The 19704-nt window shown below is 39.9% G+C and overlaps 1 protein-coding gene across 1 annotated transcript in view; it reads left to right on the top strand.

The window, feature by feature from the left end:
* Window positions 1–19704, top strand: part of MGAT4B (alpha-1,3-mannosyl-glycoprotein 4-beta-N-acetylglucosaminyltransferase B) — a 113321-nt gene that overhangs the window by 81456 nt on the left and 12161 nt on the right. Inside the window, exons 9-13 of the mRNA XM_039340846.1 lie at window positions 1272–1402; window positions 6376–6483; window positions 8923–9116; window positions 13800–13878; window positions 15159–15246. Coding sequence (XP_039196780.1) covers window positions 1272–1402; window positions 6376–6483; window positions 8923–9116; window positions 13800–13878; window positions 15159–15246 — 600 coding nt within the window. The remainder of the gene's footprint in view (window positions 1–1271; window positions 1403–6375; window positions 6484–8922; window positions 9117–13799; window positions 13879–15158; window positions 15247–19704) is intronic.

Raw genomic sequence — 19704 nt, 5'->3', positions numbered from 1 at the left:
GCTGTAGCTTAAGGTGTTGTTTTGGGTTAATGCAAGACATGTATTGCTCCTGTAATACTGGAAAAAGTATTTCTCTAGCCCAACTTACTAAGGCAACTTTCTCAGAACCTATAGGAATATAGTAAGACTAACTATCTCTAGTTTACCTTTGCTTTTTATGTGTGACAAATCTTTTATTGATGTGATTTATTAAATATTGTAAGCAAAGTTTCCTAGGAGGGTTTAGTTAAAAATAGGAATGAACAAAGAGTTCTTATAAATACTTGCTAGTGGATATATGAAGAAAGAGATTTTAATTTACTCTGAAGTTTCAGCTTTTATGGCTGAATCAAATTGGTAGTCCTTGTTCCCCCTCTTTGCTAATTATGATATTGGTATTGTGCAACTGAACAAGGAAATAATCTTGATCCTTATGAAACAATTTTATAGACAGAATTGCCTCTTTGTGAAAAGAAACATTACTGTAAATACAGCTCAAAGGCCAATTATTTGGATTTATTTGGCCACCAATGCCTCGCCTAATCTTGATCAAAACTGAATTATATCTCATACAAAAATGCCTATATTTTGGAAAAATTGCATGTAAAACTGTAAATTCAAAAATGTGCAAAAATAACTTCTGGAAGACAGCTTCACTGCATATAGAGTTTTTTATATTATTATTATTGATGATGATGATGATGATGATAATGATAATAATAAGAGTTAGAAGGGACCTTGGAGGTCTTCTAGTCCAACCCTCTGCTCAGACAGGAAACCCTGACCTATACCATTTCAGACAAATGGTTGTCCAGTCTCTTCTTGAAAACTTCCAGTGTTGGGGCATTCACAACTTCTGGAGGCAGGTTGTTCCACTGATTAATTGTTCTAATTCCATTTTTTTTTTGTAGCAAATATTTTCTATTTTCTGTAAAATCCTTATTGCCAGGAATTGCAGAACCTGACCTACTGTGAGGCAGGAAAAGAACTGACACATGTAATAAAACATAGGACTGTTCCCCCACCATTTCCTGACCTGAAAACCACTCTGCATGAGAAAGCTGTTGCATGTCTTTTTTGGTTAGAGCATTTTCGAAAGGCTTCAGGGCTTAATCCTAATTCCCTTCACATGATCAAGTTAGCTGCAGTATATATTCTTCTCTTTCAAGAATTCCTAGAGTACGGAAGATGTTTTTTTATCTTTTGTTGATCCAGAGTATAGTTTTATTAAATGTTAAGTCATGCCAGTCTTAAGATATAGTTTTCTCTTTTTTATCCAAATATTCTTTCAGGAAAGATGTTCAAGTCCTTGGATCTCAGTCTGATTGTGGAATTCATACTTATGTTCTACAAGGATAAACCCATCGATTGGCTTCTTGATCACATCCTCTGGGTAAAAGTTTGCAACCCAGAGAAAGATGCGGTAAGTTAGTCCTCTGTTAAAAGGAATGGTTGCTTCTTCTTTTTTATGCAAAAATGTTTGTTCATAAATGTTGTTAAATTCTGCCTGGTGTTATCAGTAAATATTTTTAAAATGTGCACTGAATCTTTTTGTTATTCCATATTGTTATGTTTATTATTTTACAGAAGTAAAAAAAGATTGTCTGCATTCTTTTAGTTGAAGGGAGAATAATTCCAAAACAGTGGGCCACTAATCTAGTCCTAGAGATGTTGTCTTCTTGTGGGAAACTGCTCAGATTATTATTTTTTTTAAATAGCCTTTTCTGTAGTTAGAAAGAGAATAATGTAGCAGAGAACTTTGCTATATTTGTTAAAACTTTGTTAGAATATCATGGATATTCTACTACAATTTTGATAGGTTTTTAATAATAATTACTAGAGCTCTACAACATGAGATCCCAGGAAAAGATGCAGCTGCTTTAAGCAGTTGCTGACAATGCTAAATTTGAGCTCCTCTGAGCTCCAAAATACCTTTTGGGATTGAAACCAAAGGGCTGCACAGCCCAGAAAATTACTAAATTAAAAATCATTCTCTGCCTACTTGCTTTTTTATTTATTTAAAATATGGGTTTGCCCTTTCCATGAAAAAGATCGCAAAATGGATTATAGTAATATTCAAACAATAAAACAGATTCAAAAACAAAATAAGTAACAAAATAAACTGTAAAAAATTATAGAAAAAAGCAGCAATAAAAACTTTAACATATCAAGTATTAAAAGTGCTGTGAAAATAAATATGGTTATGAGATATCAAAAAAGACAATAAAGACTCTTGGGCTTTGCTTTATAAGTCACTCAGTGAAAAAACCAACTCCTAGGACCTCAGCACATTTAACTTATACCATTTATCCTATTACAGTAGTAAATATATCTTTTCTTGGGAAAAACAATAATATTTGCCCTCCCCGAATAATTATATTCCTTTTAAAGCAATCTTTACCATAACAAGGCTTTTTTCCTTCCCTAAATTGTCCATAAACTAATTACTGTTTTGTTGGGTGGACATCGGATTGAAAGAATATTGAACAGAATGAAGGCAAATGGGTATTGGAAGTGATTAAAAGCTATACTGACTATTGCAGAATTTAAAAGGACATTGCTAATTCTAGAGACTAATATACAGAAGTTGGGCAATACATGTACAGTAAGTATACTTTGGGAAACAAGATTAGAATTAATCCCTCATTCAACATAGTGTATGTTGGTGACCTTGCAAGCAGTGCAAATTCTTGAAGGGACTAGCATGGGCTGATCACTAATATATGCTTGCATTGTTTCTCTAAATGCTGTCTTTCAGTTCTTCAAGATTTACGAATCATCTGTGCCCAGATGTAGAATCTGGCATTTCCTACAAAACAAAATGCATACATTATTTTAATTTAGTCAGTCTTGGAATTAATATTAGAATTGGATTAGTTTTAAGATAAGATCCAAATTTGCTGGATCAGCCCAAAGGTTGAATGGTTCAGCATTCTGGATTACATAATAGGTTATTGCATCTGGGATGCTCATAAGCCTGAACTGGAGAGCAATAATCCCTTTCCATTGTAATTTCCTACCACCCATTATGCAAAGCATACTGCCTGTGATTCAAGAGGTAGTAAGCAACTGTCAATATTCAATATTCCTTCCTATGAACTTGCCCAGCCTCGTTCTAAAATGAATCAGATGGTCCAATATTGCAAAGACTTCTGGTAGTAAATACCATGATTTAAATATGTGCTGTCTGAAAAAAATATCTCTTTCTTTTGATCCTGAATTTCTCTGAAGTTAATTTCAGTTATGGCTGTTCGTAGGTTAGTAGCAGATATCATTATATAATTGCATCAACAACATAATGGCACAGGCAACAGCATTTTGAAGTCATTGTAACCTGTTACCAATGGTTTCAAGGGATGACTTTGAGTATAATACTGGAAAGCGGGAGAAGATTCTGTCCGTGTTATTTATGTCATGCACAGTTTTATAACTTGGGTGTCTCTTCTATTATCTGCCTTTGTTCCGGGCTGAAGAGCTCAGTTGCTGTCATTTTTCCTTGTGGAAGGGTGGTAGTGGAAGGGGGCTGCTTCAACCCAATAATCATTTTGATTGCCTGTTTTGTACAATTTTTTTCCTTTCCTGTAATAATTTTCATATTTTTTATCTTTTCTTCTACAATGTATTTTTCCAGTAAATAACCTTTTCTTAGTCTTTTTAGGTGTAGTGAGTAGAACAATTAACATGTATGATCTTGCTATCAGTTTGTATGAGGGCCTTATATTGGCAGTTTTATTTTCAATTCTCTCCCTAATGACTAAAAAAAAAAAGCCTTGTGCTTTGCTAAGTGCCAGAGACGAGATGTTGCTACATGCTTTTTCTCAGTTACAAAGCCTTGACTATAGATAGTATTTCAGTGTCATGATATATTCAAGTTCACATATTTTTCTACCCAATTATTTTCTTTTATGAAACTTTCCAAGGGCTTCTAAGACTGTTTAAACCATTGTCTATTTAAATATATAATCTACTTCCAACATGGATTTCTGGCTCTCCTTATGTTTTTATGAGTAGTTTCTCACACCAGTCTTCTGTATTCAGATTTTTCTCTTATAAATCCTGCTGTTAACATCAAATCAGTAGTTTGTAGGATTTATTTCCCTAATGGAAACTATGCCTAACCTGAAGTTTTGTGATAAGTGCTTTGCCTTCTGTGGATCTCTGTTGTTGCTTTTGTATGAAAAATAACAGAGTTTACTAAACTGTGCTGCTGTCATTACTACTTTCATTACTGCAGAAATAACAATGATAGCAACAAAACACTAGGAGGAAAATGGATCTGCTGTTTATACAGTGTCCCACTTATCCCCAAGTAAGCAAAAGCTATTTGCTTGCAATAGTCAGGAATGTTCTTATGAACAAAGTCTGATTTTTAATTTTCTAAAGTAATGAGAGTGAGATTAGAGGATATATATAGAACAGAACTGCAAGGAATGATTTTGCAATCCCAATTACTGCAGATTGTATAGATGAGGGAGAGCTGTGTATTTTAATCTTGTTCTTGTAAACCAGAGTACATTAATAAGGATGCCCTCAGAACTCTAGAATGATAAATTTTAGTGGGTTAACAAGTTTGTTCAAGAGGCAAACTCTGTCCAGGACAGAATAGTCTTGTTTCCATTTATGTTGAATAGGGTTCAACATAAAGCCTGAAAGGTTCACTTTTGACTACTAAAAAAGTGGGTCACTCTTTCTTGCAGCCAGCCATAAAGAAGGTTTCATGTCATGGAATTACAAAAAACATGGATTCCATAATCCTTTATGGATGCCGTAATCCAATCCAAGGCAATATCTTTAGTAAACCAGTTTAGACTTTTTTTTAAAAAAAATAGTGTATACACCTTTTGTTCTCAAGTGTTATTTATTAGGTCAAATAGGAAATAAAGGAAAACGAAGAGAGAAAATGGTTGTTCAAGACTACATTTTCATGTAGTAGCAGTGAGACTGAACACAGCAGACAAGTAAATTAATTTATGATTTCATCATTTCAGATTATATCAGTGTTGCTGGATGAAAAAGTAACCTTCTTCTCTTCCACCCCAAATATAAAAGTTGGTCTTCCATTTTTGAAAATAATCCAAGTCCAACCTATTGGCATATTTTAATGAAATATTCAGCCTCTTGGTAGGTGAGGGAAAATTCAAAACTAAAAGAACTTAATTCAACTTGAAATTGAATAGTTCTAGCACCAACCACCTACAAACCAACCCTGGATAGTACACAGTAAAACCAATCAAATAAAAATATAATAATTATGAAAAAAATAATAGAAATAAACAACAACAACCAATGTTAGATCTGGCTAATCCAACCAGCCACAATTCAGCAGGAAAATAAATCCTACAAATTACTGATTTGATGTTAACAGCAGGATTTACAAGAGAAAAATCTGATCTTGAGAAAAATTAGCGTTAACAGTGTAATTCCTTATATTTATGAGTTAAATTTCTGCTAGAAAAAAGTTCAATTGAAATTAACAAAATGTGTGTGTGTGTGTGTGTGTGTGTGTGTGTGTGTGTGTAAATTCGGTAACTAAAAAGGAAAAGGTGTGAAAAAAAATACATCTAATCAGTCATAAGAAAGTTTGAAGTTCTTAAATGGGGCAAATGGAGAATATGTCAAAGGATTGATTTCAAAATAAGCAAGAAAAAAGGGAGGAAATATAATTAACCTTTTTAAACTGCTACTTAATAATCCCAAAATTAATAACAGATTTTTGAGACTGTATACCAGCTAAATAGTTACAGATGCCAAAGATTTTCTTTTCCCACTATTCATCTTCTAACAACCCCAACAATTTTTTTCATTGAAAATTAACAATAAATTCTTCTTTAATGAAATCAGAAGTAAATCAACAAGTTAAGAGCTTTATAGAAACCTGTCTGAACTGAAAAACTATGTATGTATTTATGTGCATTTTAACACTAAAATAATATTTTAGTATTAAAATATCCAAATTTTATGATAGCGTTTAAAAAGGGATTTCTATGGAATTTTCATTTTTAACTGCAATTCAACTTGGTCAGTTCACCTTAATCCATACAGCTCTTAAAAACAGCTACTAATTGAGAAAGCAGGTTAGAGAAATAGTCAATTTGGAACAACCAAATAGATAAATGGATCTCAATGAAGATAGACCTAACCATTTGAATTTAGCAAGGCATTTTCTAAGATTCCCATTTTCTGGCAATATACTTGTGTTCATAATATTTGACCACACTTGGAGTGAAGGAGGACAAACCAGTTTAGCACTGTCATGAATCTGTATGCTTCGAATGCAAGATGGGGAGAGCAACGGTGAACTAAATGAAAGTAGCAAAACTAAACTATTTTCCATTTTGTTCTTCAAAACTGAAAGATTAAATATTTAGTTCCTGCTGTGTTTTTTTTTCTCCCCAGAAACATTGTGATAGACAGAAAGCAAACCTAAGAATCCGCTTCAAGCCTTCGCTCTTCCAACATGTAGGAACCCATTCCTCTTTGGCTGGTAAAATACAAAAATTGAAAGTGAGTAGAGAACATTGCGGTTATGGAAATGAGGAAGTGGAGAAGGGGAGATAGAGAGGAGCAAGTGGCACAAACATGGTTGTTGCTTTATGTTAACTATTAAATTATACAAGTATTATACATAGTCCTCATTTAATGATTGCCTCATATAATAACCATTTGGAAATGGCAGTAAATGAAAAAGCAACTTTACAATCAATCCTCCCACTTATGACCTTTGCAGGTCTGTGAAGCAAATGAAAGTTGAAGTACAATTAGTTTCACTTAACAGCCGTTTTACTTAACAATCAAGTTGCTAATCCCAGTTGCAACTAAATGAGATTGCTAAATGAGAACTACCTAAAAGTTCTTGCTTTTATTCCCTGAATTGCTGAAAGTGGCTGAGATAGAGTAAAAAAAAGATAGTAGAATGCATGAAGACAACCAAAATCTGGCTGATTCTGACCAGTTGTGCTTCAGACTAGCACAACTAGCAGACTTGCAGTATTTTTTTTTTTCTCTGAGCTTAAATTTCACCAAATCTGGATTCCAGTGAGGAATCTTGTAATGCTGCACAACTTGGATGTCGAGGAATGGAGCCAATTTCAAAATGGAGGGGGGGAGAAAAATGTTTTGAAAGTAAAAATAGCTTCCTGGAGGGAAGGAAACTCCTGATGTAGCTCAGTTCCCCTGAGTCACCTACCATATGTGTGAGTTGGGTGGCCAAATAAATGTATTTAATAATAAATAAAAATTACTTGTGAACCTGTATTAGGGGACATGTATATCCACACACATACACAGTTTAGATCAGGAGTTCTCAACCTTGGAGACTTTAAGACTTGTGGACTTCAACTCCCAGGAATTCTGGGAGTTGAAGTCCACAAGTCTTAAAGTTGCCACGGTTGAGAACCCCTGGTTTAGATGTACCTTAACAGATTAATGTGTAAAATGCAATGGGTTTTGAATGTGTGAAGCAGTTTTGGAAAGACAGGTGCTGCCTGATACAGATCTCTTCCCTGAGGAATAAAGGCCACCGGTGCTATTCTGCAAAGAGGAAAGAGATGCTTCAGTGATAGAATATGGAGCAAACTGTAAATGGTTCAGAAAGAAAAAAGAGGCATCCGGTCAAGAGGCAAAAAAATTGGAGCTTATCCACTTTGATGAAAAGAGAAAGAGACTAGGGTAAATTAATTAGCAATGTATTTTGCCATTTGTCAAAGCTTTAACACTACAGAATAAAGTCTGAAAGTAAAGCTGGAGAGAGGAGGAAGAGTTCTAATATACAAATAGTCCTCAACTTGCAACTGATCATTTAATGACCATTTGAAGTTACAACAGACTTCAAAAAAGCTACTTAAGACCTATGCTTGAAGTTACTTGAAGTTATACTTGCTGCCTCTGCCACCACACCGCACCCTCCAATTACTTGACTGTGTTTTGGGCGCTTGGAAACCAGCTTGCATTTACAACCACTTGCAGTGTTCCATGGTCGTGTGACCATGATTTGTTAGGGTGTTTTTTTTTTTGTTTTTTTTTTTTGCTGGTCTCTGGCAAAAAACGCCCATTTAGGAGATTGGATTTGCTTAAGAACCACAATGACTTGCTTTATGACCATCACAAAAACAGATGTAAAATTGAATTGATCACATGACTGCAGTGACTTATGACTGAAGTTCTGGACTCTGTTGTGGTAATAAGTTAAGAGCTCCCTGTATTAGGCTGAACATTTTATGCATACCTGAATTTTGGAAGTTCTGTGAGTGCTGCTTCTTCCTTTCATATTGTATAGTGATTTAATTAGATGAAGGGATAGTTATTTTATTTCAGTTTATATATTTTTTCCTAAAAATTTAGTTCACATAATAAGAATTAAAAGAAAATATAACGGTAAATATACACTGAAATTCCCCCTTCTCCTTTCATAGTGGAAGCTCAGTGCCTGTATGAAAAGGAACACTTCAACGTTCTTTCATTTGTTAATGTTTAGGATTTCTACCAACCCAATTCCAGGTTACATCAAATGGGTTTTTAAGCTGTCTTATTGATGCCTTTTTTCAAGATTATGACGATGATAGCTCAAAAGGAAAAAAGGGACAGTCCTCACGAGACAGAAGATGGCAGAAATTCACCCTTTGTGCAGGGATAGGTGTCAGTAGTGATATGCAGAGAGAAAGACATGAGTTGGTGATAGATTGGCCATGTAGAGCAAAGGAGGAGGAAAACTAAGAGACAAAAGCTTTGTGGCTGACTGACAGGGTGGATACTGATTTCATCAAAAGAAACAATGAACATACAGTATAAAGTCATAACCATTTGGGAGGGGAAAAAATGTTAAATCTGTCCCTTAAAATCCTTTCAGAGCATCAGATGGGCGATATTTTCCACAGATGTGTAATATAAAAAAGGTATGTTCCTCAAGGAAATCATTTCAGTTTTGCTTTTATCTTGTATATTGAGGACAAAGATTTTGGAAAGCAATCTCTTCGCAAAGAGCACGTGAACCCTCCTGCAGAAGTGAGCACGAGCCTGAAGACCTACCAGCACTTCTCCTTGGAGAAAGCCTACCTGAGAGAAGACTTTTTCTGGGCGTTTACTCCCACAGCGGGTGACTTTATACGCTTTCGCTTTTTTAAGCCGCTCCGTATTGAACGGTAAGCTTCAACAGCTTTGGGAAGCAAGGAATGGGAAAGTTAAGCTTGTGGTTGAAAGTCCCTTGTTCTGGTGAAAGACAATTCCTCTGCAAAGCAGATTGCATGTCCTTCAGTTCCTTCCCAGTATGCTCCAACTGTTGCTTTTTGTTTTGAGTCTTTCTGCACACCCTGAAAGACAGAACAATCTTAAGGTACATGATAGAATTGTTGGCCTGCTCAAAGTTACTGCAGAAGCTCTGCATATGAACTTGTTGGTGATGCCCATATCACTTTGGCTTTCCATTCTCCAACGTTGCTGCTTGGTGTGTTTTTTCTTTTATCTGAAAGCAGTAATTGCTACTTGAAACTAAGGAGCCTTGATTAGAGTCTTTTTATCCTGCATATATTTTCTCATAATTAGATTATATCTGACATGAGTTATTTTCCACATACTGATACTGCTAAAAATGTATAGAGAAGCAACTAGTATAGTCTTAGGCTCCCAGGTTATGGTGGAATGCTGTTCCTACAGTCTGTAATGCAACCTTTGGAGTTAGTGGGGGTTGCAGTTCAACACATCTGGAGATTTTCAAGATGGATAAAGTTGCCCTAGTGCTTCTGGAAGATGGAACAATGAGATATAATGACAGAGACTAGCTTAGCATTAGATGAGTCTGGCTCTTGAGACCCCAAAATAACTGTATGTGAAGTTCTATAATCTTAATCCAACATGATCAGGAGCCTCTGGGCAAACACAGACTGCAATAGGAGGAAGGGCTCAAGATGTCGCAAGGAATGTTTTAATTTTATTCTTCTCCCCAAAATGCATACTGCTGCAGGCTTGCACGCATGTACTATTTCAAAGAAGTTATAATTGTTTTCAGTTCAGCCACAACACAATGAAGCCTTTCTTCTCCTTCACCTTGTTGAAGGACTTCATGAATGTTTTTTCCTTTCCTATGTGCCCAATTCAACATTAAATTTATTTTCAATCCCTCAGTCTGAATTTTGGCAAGGACTCATAACAGATGGGGCCTTAGTGGCATCTTTGCTGAGCAGTACCATCCCCAGGGAGACTTGTCTAAACTATAGATTACAATTGTGGCTTCAGAAAGCAAATAATGTTTATTTATTTATTATATTTTCTAAAGACTCGTAGCATTGCACAATTAAAATCAGGACACACAATAATAACTCAAAAATGAACATAGTAAATCAACCAATAACATTAAATATTAATAATAACATTAAAACAAATACGAATAGTATCCAAAGATTCAGTGCCAACCCTCAAATGTTCTTCTAAACAGTTCTGCTTTCAAAGCCTGCGGAAGCCTACAAGCAAAGGAACTATCCAAATCTCTGGAGAGAATCTCTATTTTGAAGGGTGATGTTGTCACAGAAAAGCACAAATTTCTCACTGAATCTCCCATGAGCAAGAACTTACAGTCAGATCTCCTAGGACAAGCACACTGGATTGTTAGGAGCTATTTGAAATAGATGGCCAAGCAGAATATAAAGCAATGTAGGCTTTGTGGATCAACACCAGCAGTTTGAATTGTATCCAGGAGGCTATTCACAAGGAATTCAGTGCCTGCAACACAGATGTTATGAGTAACACACAGGCTGATATTTTGTACCAATGGTGATTATTAAATAATCGTTAGAGATTTCTCCATGTAGTGTGCATTGCGCTAATCTTTCCAGGAGAAGGCAAGGGCCTGAGTCACCTTCTCCAGCTACAGGTACTTTAGCTAAAGCTGGGCAAAGATTCCACCTGCCTATCAAACAGCAGCTGTGGATCTAAGGGAACCCTAAATCGTGTACCTGCTCCTTCAGGGTGAATGCTACCTGAACCAGGGTTATCACTGGAGTAAAGTACAGATGAGTTCTGGAAAAAGTCAATCTTGCTGGGATTCAGCTTCAACTTGCTCCTTTCCATCCAAAGAAAGAGAGAAAGATGAATTGAGCACGAGCTGAAGTAATTAATAGGAAGTTTGGAAACTGTATGGTGGTTGTATTATACAGCCAGTTGCAGGAAGAGTTTATGATGGGGATGCATTAGTTCCTCCTTCAAGGAGGACAGTACCATCCCATCCTAGGCCATGTTGCAAGACTTTACTTCTATAATCTCCATAGATCCTGCAGAATCAAGACCTAAATGAATCTGAACAACCTTACTGCCAAAATATTGCCCAGAATTCTCACTGAAGCATATGCCCAGATACTGCTTTTTGGCTGGGAGGGGAAACGGAAAGGAATGAAAGCATTTTAAACAAGGCTTCTGGGCCATAGTCCACCAACTTAATAAGGGTGGATAATTAGAAACATCCCATCACCCTTATCGCTAGGATCCATTCTTAATGACCTATGCAAGATTCAAGGAAGCAAGTACCTTTCAGGAAACCAGGAAGTAAAGTAGCAGAATTACTATGAAGTTCCCCATTTGTGTAGAGGCATTACTTTGTTCTACCCTTTTGGGCTTCTTAGGTTATAAAATTACTGCCTTTGTTAAGTTTTTCTTGCATTAGGATTTTCTTTAATTTTGTTACACAAACTGGCTTTCTATGAAAGAATAGCAGGGTAGCAGTTAATGTTGCTTCATTCCATACAGCGATACTTCCTGGTTTTTTTTTTCCCTGCAGGTGTCTTAAAAGTGTTGTCTTCCTGAAAATGTTAGCACAGTTGAGGTTAGTAGGGTGCAGATTCAAGTGTTATCTGCAGATTAAAAAATTACTGAGGACCACAGTTCGAAAAGGACAGATATCCCTCAAGAAAGATATTTTGCCAGACATTAAATGACTGAGATATTCCTTTTGCTTAAGTTCAATGTTAGCATCTTGTATTTTTCGCATATCTTAGGACTGAGAGCCTGTCTGGTGGTTTGGTTAAAGTATTAGAGGAGAACTAGACAGACTCTGTTCTTGTTCTCTCTTAGGCACAGAAGCTGGCTTTGGGCAAGTTGCTCCCTCTCAGCCCTAGACTGGGAAATCATAAAACATCTATCCACCAAACAATATTGGTCCAGTATGTACAGTATGGTCCATAACCTTCAATAAAAAGGCCTTGATCCTTCAGTGGATTGGATGATGATGATGTTGATCCTGATGATGATTGTGATGTTGATCATGATAACAATAGTAATATCAGTTAGACTTATATACCTCTTCATAATGCTTTACAGCCCACTCTAAGCAGTTTAGAGAATCAGCTTATTGCAGTGATGGCGAACCTTTTAGAGACCGAGTGCCCAAACTGCAACCCAAAACCCACTTATGTATCGTTGGGTGCCGGGTGGGCGTGGCCCATTGGGTGGGTATGGCTGCAGTGGTAACAGCAGACTGGGTGGGACTAAAAAGTTCAATCAATCAATTCCAACTTTGCGAGATTTTTTTTTTCCTGCAAGAAGTTGAAATTGATTGATTGATTGATTGATTTAACCTTTTTTTTTTTTTTGTACATGGCAGTGGAGGCCTAAAGCGAAAAGGTTTTATAAAACCCAGCTGATGGCGCATGTGCCCACAGAGAGGGCTCTGCATGCCACCTATGGCACACGTGCCATAGGTTCGCCACCATGGGCTTATTGCCTCCAACAATCTGGGTCCTCATTTTACCGGCCTCAGAAGGATGCAAGGCTGAGTCAACCTTGAGCTGATCAGGATTGAACTCCTGGCTGTGGGCAGAGTTAGCCTGCACTACTATATTCATAATGCAAATTCTTCAAAAGAATTGTGTACTTATAGAGACAGCTGCAAGTAGATAGAAGGCAGCTCTGTGAGCTTGGAGTAAATTACAGTTTACTGATTGAAAGAGAAGTACTTTGATTGAAAGAGAAGTACTTTGTGCATGTTCCCGCATTTGCAAAAGCATTTCTTTCAAAGAATTTGCACTACAGTGGCATATATTTCTGCAAATGATAGCCAATATCTTTTCTTCTTTTTTTCTCCTGCCGTGGCCTAATTCCATTATGCTTAGGACATCTCAGTTCTTTTGTCTGATGTGCATTGCTTCTCTCTCTGCAGTGAGAGAGTGCATTGCTTCTCTCTCTGCTATCTTCGCCTGCAGTTTAAACTATATCTTCAGGAACTATAGGAACAATATTAACGTTGTTTCTAGAAATCCACTTGTTTACATTTCTCTGAATTTAATTTCTCTCTAAAAAAGTTTTAAATAAAAAAAAAAATAGGAACAACTTCCCTTTGTGGCCTTTTTCTTCCCAATCTACTCCTGCATTCAGAAGGTATTTCCAGTAATGTCTGTTTCTCCAGTTTCAGTTTAAGACGCTAGCTGAAAAGGTCACTTTCATCATGAAAATGGATATTTGTGCTTCTTACTGCTAATAGATCCTTTCAAATGCAGTAGAGTGCTTAATTTGTGAGAATGGACAAACAGTTGATCTGTAATTGGTAGCATGTTTGCTTATACAATATAGTACTTTTCTTTCTCAAAAATACTTTACAGAGATGGTTATTATTGAGTTCAGCCAAAGTCGTTGGTGAGGTGAATTTTATGTTTTACCACAGTGTTTCCCAAACCTGACAATTTTAAGGCATGAGGACTTCAACTCCCAGAATTCCACAGCCAGCAATGCTGGCTGTGGAATTCTGGGAGTTGAAGTCCACATGCCTTAAAATTGTCAAGTTTGGGAAACACTGTTTTACCACTGTGGGGGCTCTGCAACCATTATTAATTCCTTTTGCACAGGTTTTTCTTCCGTAGTGGCAACATTGAACACCCTGAAGACAAACTATTCAACACAACCGTGGAAGTCTTGCCATTTGATGTAAGTTTGTTAATTATAATTATTAGATTTTTATTTTGCCTTTTTATATATTTTAGTCCACGCAAGGCAGCAAATGTTCCCAATGCCCCCTTTCCCCCCTATTTTCCTCACAATGACAACCCTGCAAGACAGGTTGGATTGAGGTGGCTTTTAGGCCTCTCTTGTAGCCTGCTTAGAATTCAGATGATCTTCTGGTTCCAGACCAGCACTTTTACCACAACACCAAAATAGCTCCATGGTGGAACTCTGAAACTATTCTCCTTCAAATGTTTCTGAATCTCAGTTGCTGGTTCTGGTTTTGGTTTATTCATTATCCCTTTTAGGAGCTAAGAATGGTTTTTCTAAAGTGCAATATTACAACATTTATGATTCCCTAAGATTAGGTGGTAGCTTTGGAATCCATAGTTATTACAGGTAAGCCCTTGACTTGTGACTGTAATGGAGCCTGACATACGATCATCAGTCATGAAGGTCGTAAAGTGGGTCATCACGTGACCAATTTGATTTGACAACTTTTTTTTTGCTTCAGTCATTAAGCAAATCACCATAGTCATTAAGCAGATCCCTGATCGTTAAACGAGCCTGTTGTTTCCTATGGGGGATTTTTGCCAAAAACCAGAAGTAAATGCCAGTTTTTGACAAGAACAATGTAAATTGTGTTCATGTGACTGCAGAATGCTGCAAATGGGCATAAATGCAGACTGCCTGTAACTGCCCCAAATGCAGTCACATGACAGTAAGGAGGACCCAGCCATTGGAACTTCAGAATTGGGTTGTAACTACCTCAGGAGAGGGTACCTCATGACCTCAAGTAGTCAGTTAGCGACCCATCATAAGTCAGAGACTACATGCACCTGTATTAGAATGTTGGAGGCATCATAGATTGTTAGGAGTGTAAGACAGATTATTATTTTGTAGCCAGTTATCTATCTGGGGTCACAAAGTCTAATCAGAATCTAAATTCCAACAGCCAGAGATTGCATTGCAAACCTCAAAGCAAGTTCTGCTTCATTATTCTCAATGTAAAACGCATAGCCTATAACAGAGAAAAAGGTTTTCGAGTCTGATCCTTATTCAATATCCTTCAGAAGTCTTTTATGAGTCCTTGAAAGGCATAAAAAGTTTTACTGACACTGACTGTTAGAATAATGCTCTCTTTCTCTAAGGGCATGAGTATTGCTTGGTGATTTATTGTCATAGCATTTCACACTGTATACACAGCAGGCTACCTAAATCCTTAGAGCTGCCTTTTTGCAAAGATTGTCTGTTTCCCTGAACAGAGTCTGCAGTCAGATAAGGAAGCCCTGCAGGAGGGAAGAGCAACAGCATTCAAGTACCACAGGACGTCTGATGGCTACATACAGATAGGTAAATTGCTGGTTCAAGTCCAACAGTACCCTGCCGACTGTAGATGGTTATGTTGCTCTTCATATAATGCAAACACAGAGTATGATGGCCAGGAAGGTGTAGGATAAGCTTCTTCTGAATTCATTAGCATTTGTCATTAATTGCCCTGGCATTTAGAGTGACAAAGAATGAATTTATTATCAGTATTGAGTATATTGCCCCATCTAATGATTCTGAGTACCGCACAGTAAAACACAAACAATAAACTCTTGTGGCACTCCTAAGCATGTACTTAGTTATCCATCTAATAATAAGCTACCTTACTGCAGAGTTTCTAATAATCTAATATTTACAACAAGCTCGACAACTCATAGACATTAAGACAAGAGAAAGTATGCCACAACTGTTAAAAATGGGCCCCGGAAGTTTGGTCAAAGAGTTCAGTTTTAACAGTCTTTCTAAAGATATCCAATGTGGGGGCAGTTCAAACCCCAGAAATCTTAATCCTGAGATCTCACACCTGTCACTTCCTGGTGGGCAAATGAAAGTGGGCAGATTCAGTTCAAATGAAACAATCTGGGAGATATCTGGGAACATGCCACATGGAGCTTTCTATTGTTCTTTAAAATCTTTTGGCAGCCAATGCAGCAACTACAAAATCAATGTTATAATAGTAGAGCAACTCTTATGTTTCGAGCTGCAGTTTACAAATAATTTTCAAAGAAACCCAAGTGAATCATATTGTAGTAATTGTACATCAAGATGATGAGCATGTGAGTATCTTCACCATCTCCCACTCCAGGAAAGATCACAACTGGAACACCAGCCAAATTGGGTTAGGTTTCTCCCGACCACCAGTCCACCTACTGATCAAGGAGGAATTGTGAGTCTAGAAGAACTTCCAGGTCATGAACTTTAGGGAAAGTCATTAGCCATTAGGAGAAGAAAAGGAGACCAATGTTTTCTCCAGCAGGATGGCTGTAGAGTCCAAATGGATGGGTTCTATGACGGCCTTCCTGCCTGGCAGACTGGGTAAAAACTTCGGCCACACCCCTTCCTTTGGGCGTGACCCCAGTTTTAACTCAGTCTCGAAGCCTGGTAGACGTGCGAGAAGCAGCTCTCAGAACAATAGGAATTTATCCCAAAAGAAAAGGGAAAGAAGCATCTTCCTTCCATTTGAATGAAAAGCTCTCTGGCAGCTGATAGAACTTAAAAGGCACAGCCAGGATCGGCGGAGTTGTGAGTGGGGCGTCAGGGCGGCTAGCAGGGGAGGCTTGGAACGGGGCCGGATCGCTCGTCGATATCCGGCCCGCCGAGCAGCTGTTTGGCGCGGGGATCCCACCGGGTTGTTCGTCGCCCTCCGATCCGACAAACAGCTGAGTGGCCGGCTCGGCTCGGCCGACAGAACTGAGGCGCCGCTCAGCGCGAAACAGCTGAGCCGCGCGGGAAGCGGCAAACTGCGGCGCTGCTCGGCATCGATCAGCTGAGCGGCGCGAAAAGCAGCCCTGACTAGGACAGAGCCTTAACGCTATTTTCCTTCCCTCAGAGGAGAGGCGCAGCCCCTTAAAACCAAAGGAGTCTCCCTTACTACTGAATTCAAAGATCCGCCATTGTTTAAACCGCGTGGCTTCCCGGGCTATCTTTGGGAGGCGTGGCTTCCTCCCATTCGCCATTTTGAACAAGCGGATTCCCGCTGCATTTTCCCTTGGGGGTGGGGCTACCACCCGGACTCCTTTTCCCTGCAAGCAAAGAAGGGATCCCTTTAGGTAAGGATCTGAGGTTCCTCAAGAAAATAAGGCAAGAGGAAGGAAGAGGGAAAAGGAAGAGATCCGTTTTGATCGTGGTCTGCTGCTACAGCCACAGACTGGGGGAGAGAGAGATATAAACTGCTCTTGTCTGGACTAGGTGAGGAGGTGAGGAGGAATATTTTTCCCTGACTGTTCCTATAGTGACCTTTAGTCACTGCCTTGCAGGATCTTCTGTCCAAAGAATCCTGTCTGTCCGGCCATTGTCTGTATAGGCAGAAGAGGGCACAGCCCCAAGCATCTGCATCTGATCTGCGTACCTCATTCCCCCACTCCAGGCATTACCTACTCGGGGTGTCTGGCACAATGGCAGACAATGTCTCGTATTCAGTCACACAGGTCCCTCAATTGTCCCCCCCACAGCAACAACAAAAACGCAGATCTTCTGAGACAGAGGTGGGGGGGAAGAAGAAAGCTAAAACAAAGCAGCTTTCTCAGAAGGGACAGTCTAAAACGGCTGAGCGAGAGGCTTTGAGGAGACATTTGGCTTTAGAAAGACAAATTAGCAGGGCACAGCGAACCAATGCCAATGGGACAGATTTGGTTTCCCCTGTCCCAGTGGTGGCGCCCAGCACAGAGCCTACTGCCGAGGAAGTGCTCAAGACTTGGTCTCCTCCTGGGGAAACTGAGCAGTTAGATTCCTCCAATCCCTCCTCACCAGCTTCTTCACCCGACCACACTCCAGCGCCTCACTCCAGCGACAAGGCGCAGGAGAACATATGGTCGGCACAATTTCATGCATTCATGCAGGATGCATTCTCCCAGTTCATGGCTTCTAAGGGGCAAGTGGCCTTTCACACACCCCGTAAGGGTCGGGCTAGGCCACCCCCTACCAGTACCTCTGAAACTTCCTCTCAACTGGGAGAGGGTGACTCAGTGGACCTTGACATGTCAGACATGCCCCTCTCGGAGGACGAGGAGACTGCACCTGAGCAGGCGACGAGCTCTGGCCTCTTTAACCCAGCGCTCCTAAAATCACTCCTGATAAAGGCAGTCTCCACAGTCAACCTAACATCAGTACAGGATGAGAAGCCCTCAACAAGCAAGGAGGCCAATCCTCTGTTTGCCAAAAAGGTTCCACAAGATAAGTACATTCCATGTGCGGAGGTCTTTATGACCACGCTGGAGGAACAATGGTCCTCACTTGCAAGCCCACCGACACCTAACAGCGCGGAAAGGAAGCTTTTCAACCTATCTCCCTCCTTCTCTAACATGTTAGAGGTTCCTGCTGTAGATAACCCCTTAATCTCATTATTTTCTACCTCCGCGATTCCAGGAGACATGGCGGAGGTCTTGAGACCTGAGGAGAAGAAATTTGAACACTCCCTCCGGCGTTCCCATATGGCTGCAGCCTGGGCGGCCAGAGCAGCCACCTCATCATCATTCTTCGCGAGGGCCAGTATCATGTGGCTGAGGGAACTGCAAGGCACGGTGCCTCCAGACCAGGTCAGAGTACACCAAACATTGGCCAAGCTCCTCGCGGCCTCGCAATTTGTCTCTGACACTTCACTGTACGCAACAAAGTATGCGGCTAGATCCATTGCGGCCACAGTGGCCTCACGTAGGCTACTATGGCTCAAAAACTGGAAGACAGACCTGAGGTCCAAATGGCGTCTTTCGACGTCCAAATACAGTGGAGTAGCCCTATTTGGCTCCATTCTGGACCCACATGTCAGCGAAGGCAGAGACAAGAAAAAAATCCTGGTACATCCATCAAAGAAGTTAGACAGGAGAGGCAGTCAGGACTTCCGGAGACAGGGCTCCCGCCCAGGAAGCCCCTGGGAATGGAGACAGCCCTTTCGATCAGGGCAATCCTGGGACTGGCCCAGAGGCTCACGATCCTTCTACCCCAGACAGGATCGAACCCAGGATCGCCAGAGCCCGGGAGCCAGGGGCCAGTTCCAGTCCAGACGCCCATACAGGGGAGCGGGAGGCAGATCCTTTAAGCGTACCAAGTGACGCCAAACAGGACACTCCCATTGGGGGTCGGTTAGGAAATTTCATCGAGGTCTGGGAGCAGACCACGACCGACGCCTGGGTCCTGGAAACGATCAGGCATGGCCTGACCTTAGACTTCTGTTCTCCCCCACCAAACCGGTTCATCAGATGTCCCATCTCCAGAAGAGCACACAAGACGAGGCTGATAACTTCGGCCATAGCCCACCTCCTGTCAATCCAGGCCATAGAGAGGGTACCAAAGGAGGAGGAGGGAAGAGGATTTTATTCTATCCTCTTCGTCATCCCAAAGACATCAGGAGGGTGGAGAGCAATCTTGGACCTGAAGGGCCTGAACTATTTCATAAAGTACAGGAGGTTCAAGATGCACTCCTTGAAATCCATCCTAGCCAGCGTCAGGGAAGACGATCTATTATCCTCAATAGATCTCACAGAGGCGTACCTACACATCCCCATTCATCCCAGTTACCAGAAATTCCTCAGATTTACCTACGCGGGTCGACATTACCAATACAGGGCATTACCCTTCGGACTATCATCAGCACCAAGGGTATTCACCAAGATCCTAGCTGTAATAGCGGCCCATCTCAGGTTGATCCCGGTTCGCGTTCAGTTTTATCTGGACGACATCTTGATTCAATCCAGATCTCGGGAGCAAGCAAGGGCAGATCTCGAGACCACGATCCGAACCCTACAGGGGCACGGATTCTCGGTCAAT

Source organism: Crotalus tigris, unplaced genomic scaffold (genome assembly GCF_016545835.1).
Source record: "Crotalus tigris isolate CLP2741 ecotype Arizona unplaced genomic scaffold, ASM1654583v1 scf7180000017754.2947050, whole genome shotgun sequence".
Classification (NCBI taxonomy): Eukaryota; Metazoa; Chordata; class Lepidosauria; order Squamata; family Viperidae; genus Crotalus; species Crotalus tigris.
This window is presented reverse-complemented; position numbering and strand designations above follow the sequence as displayed.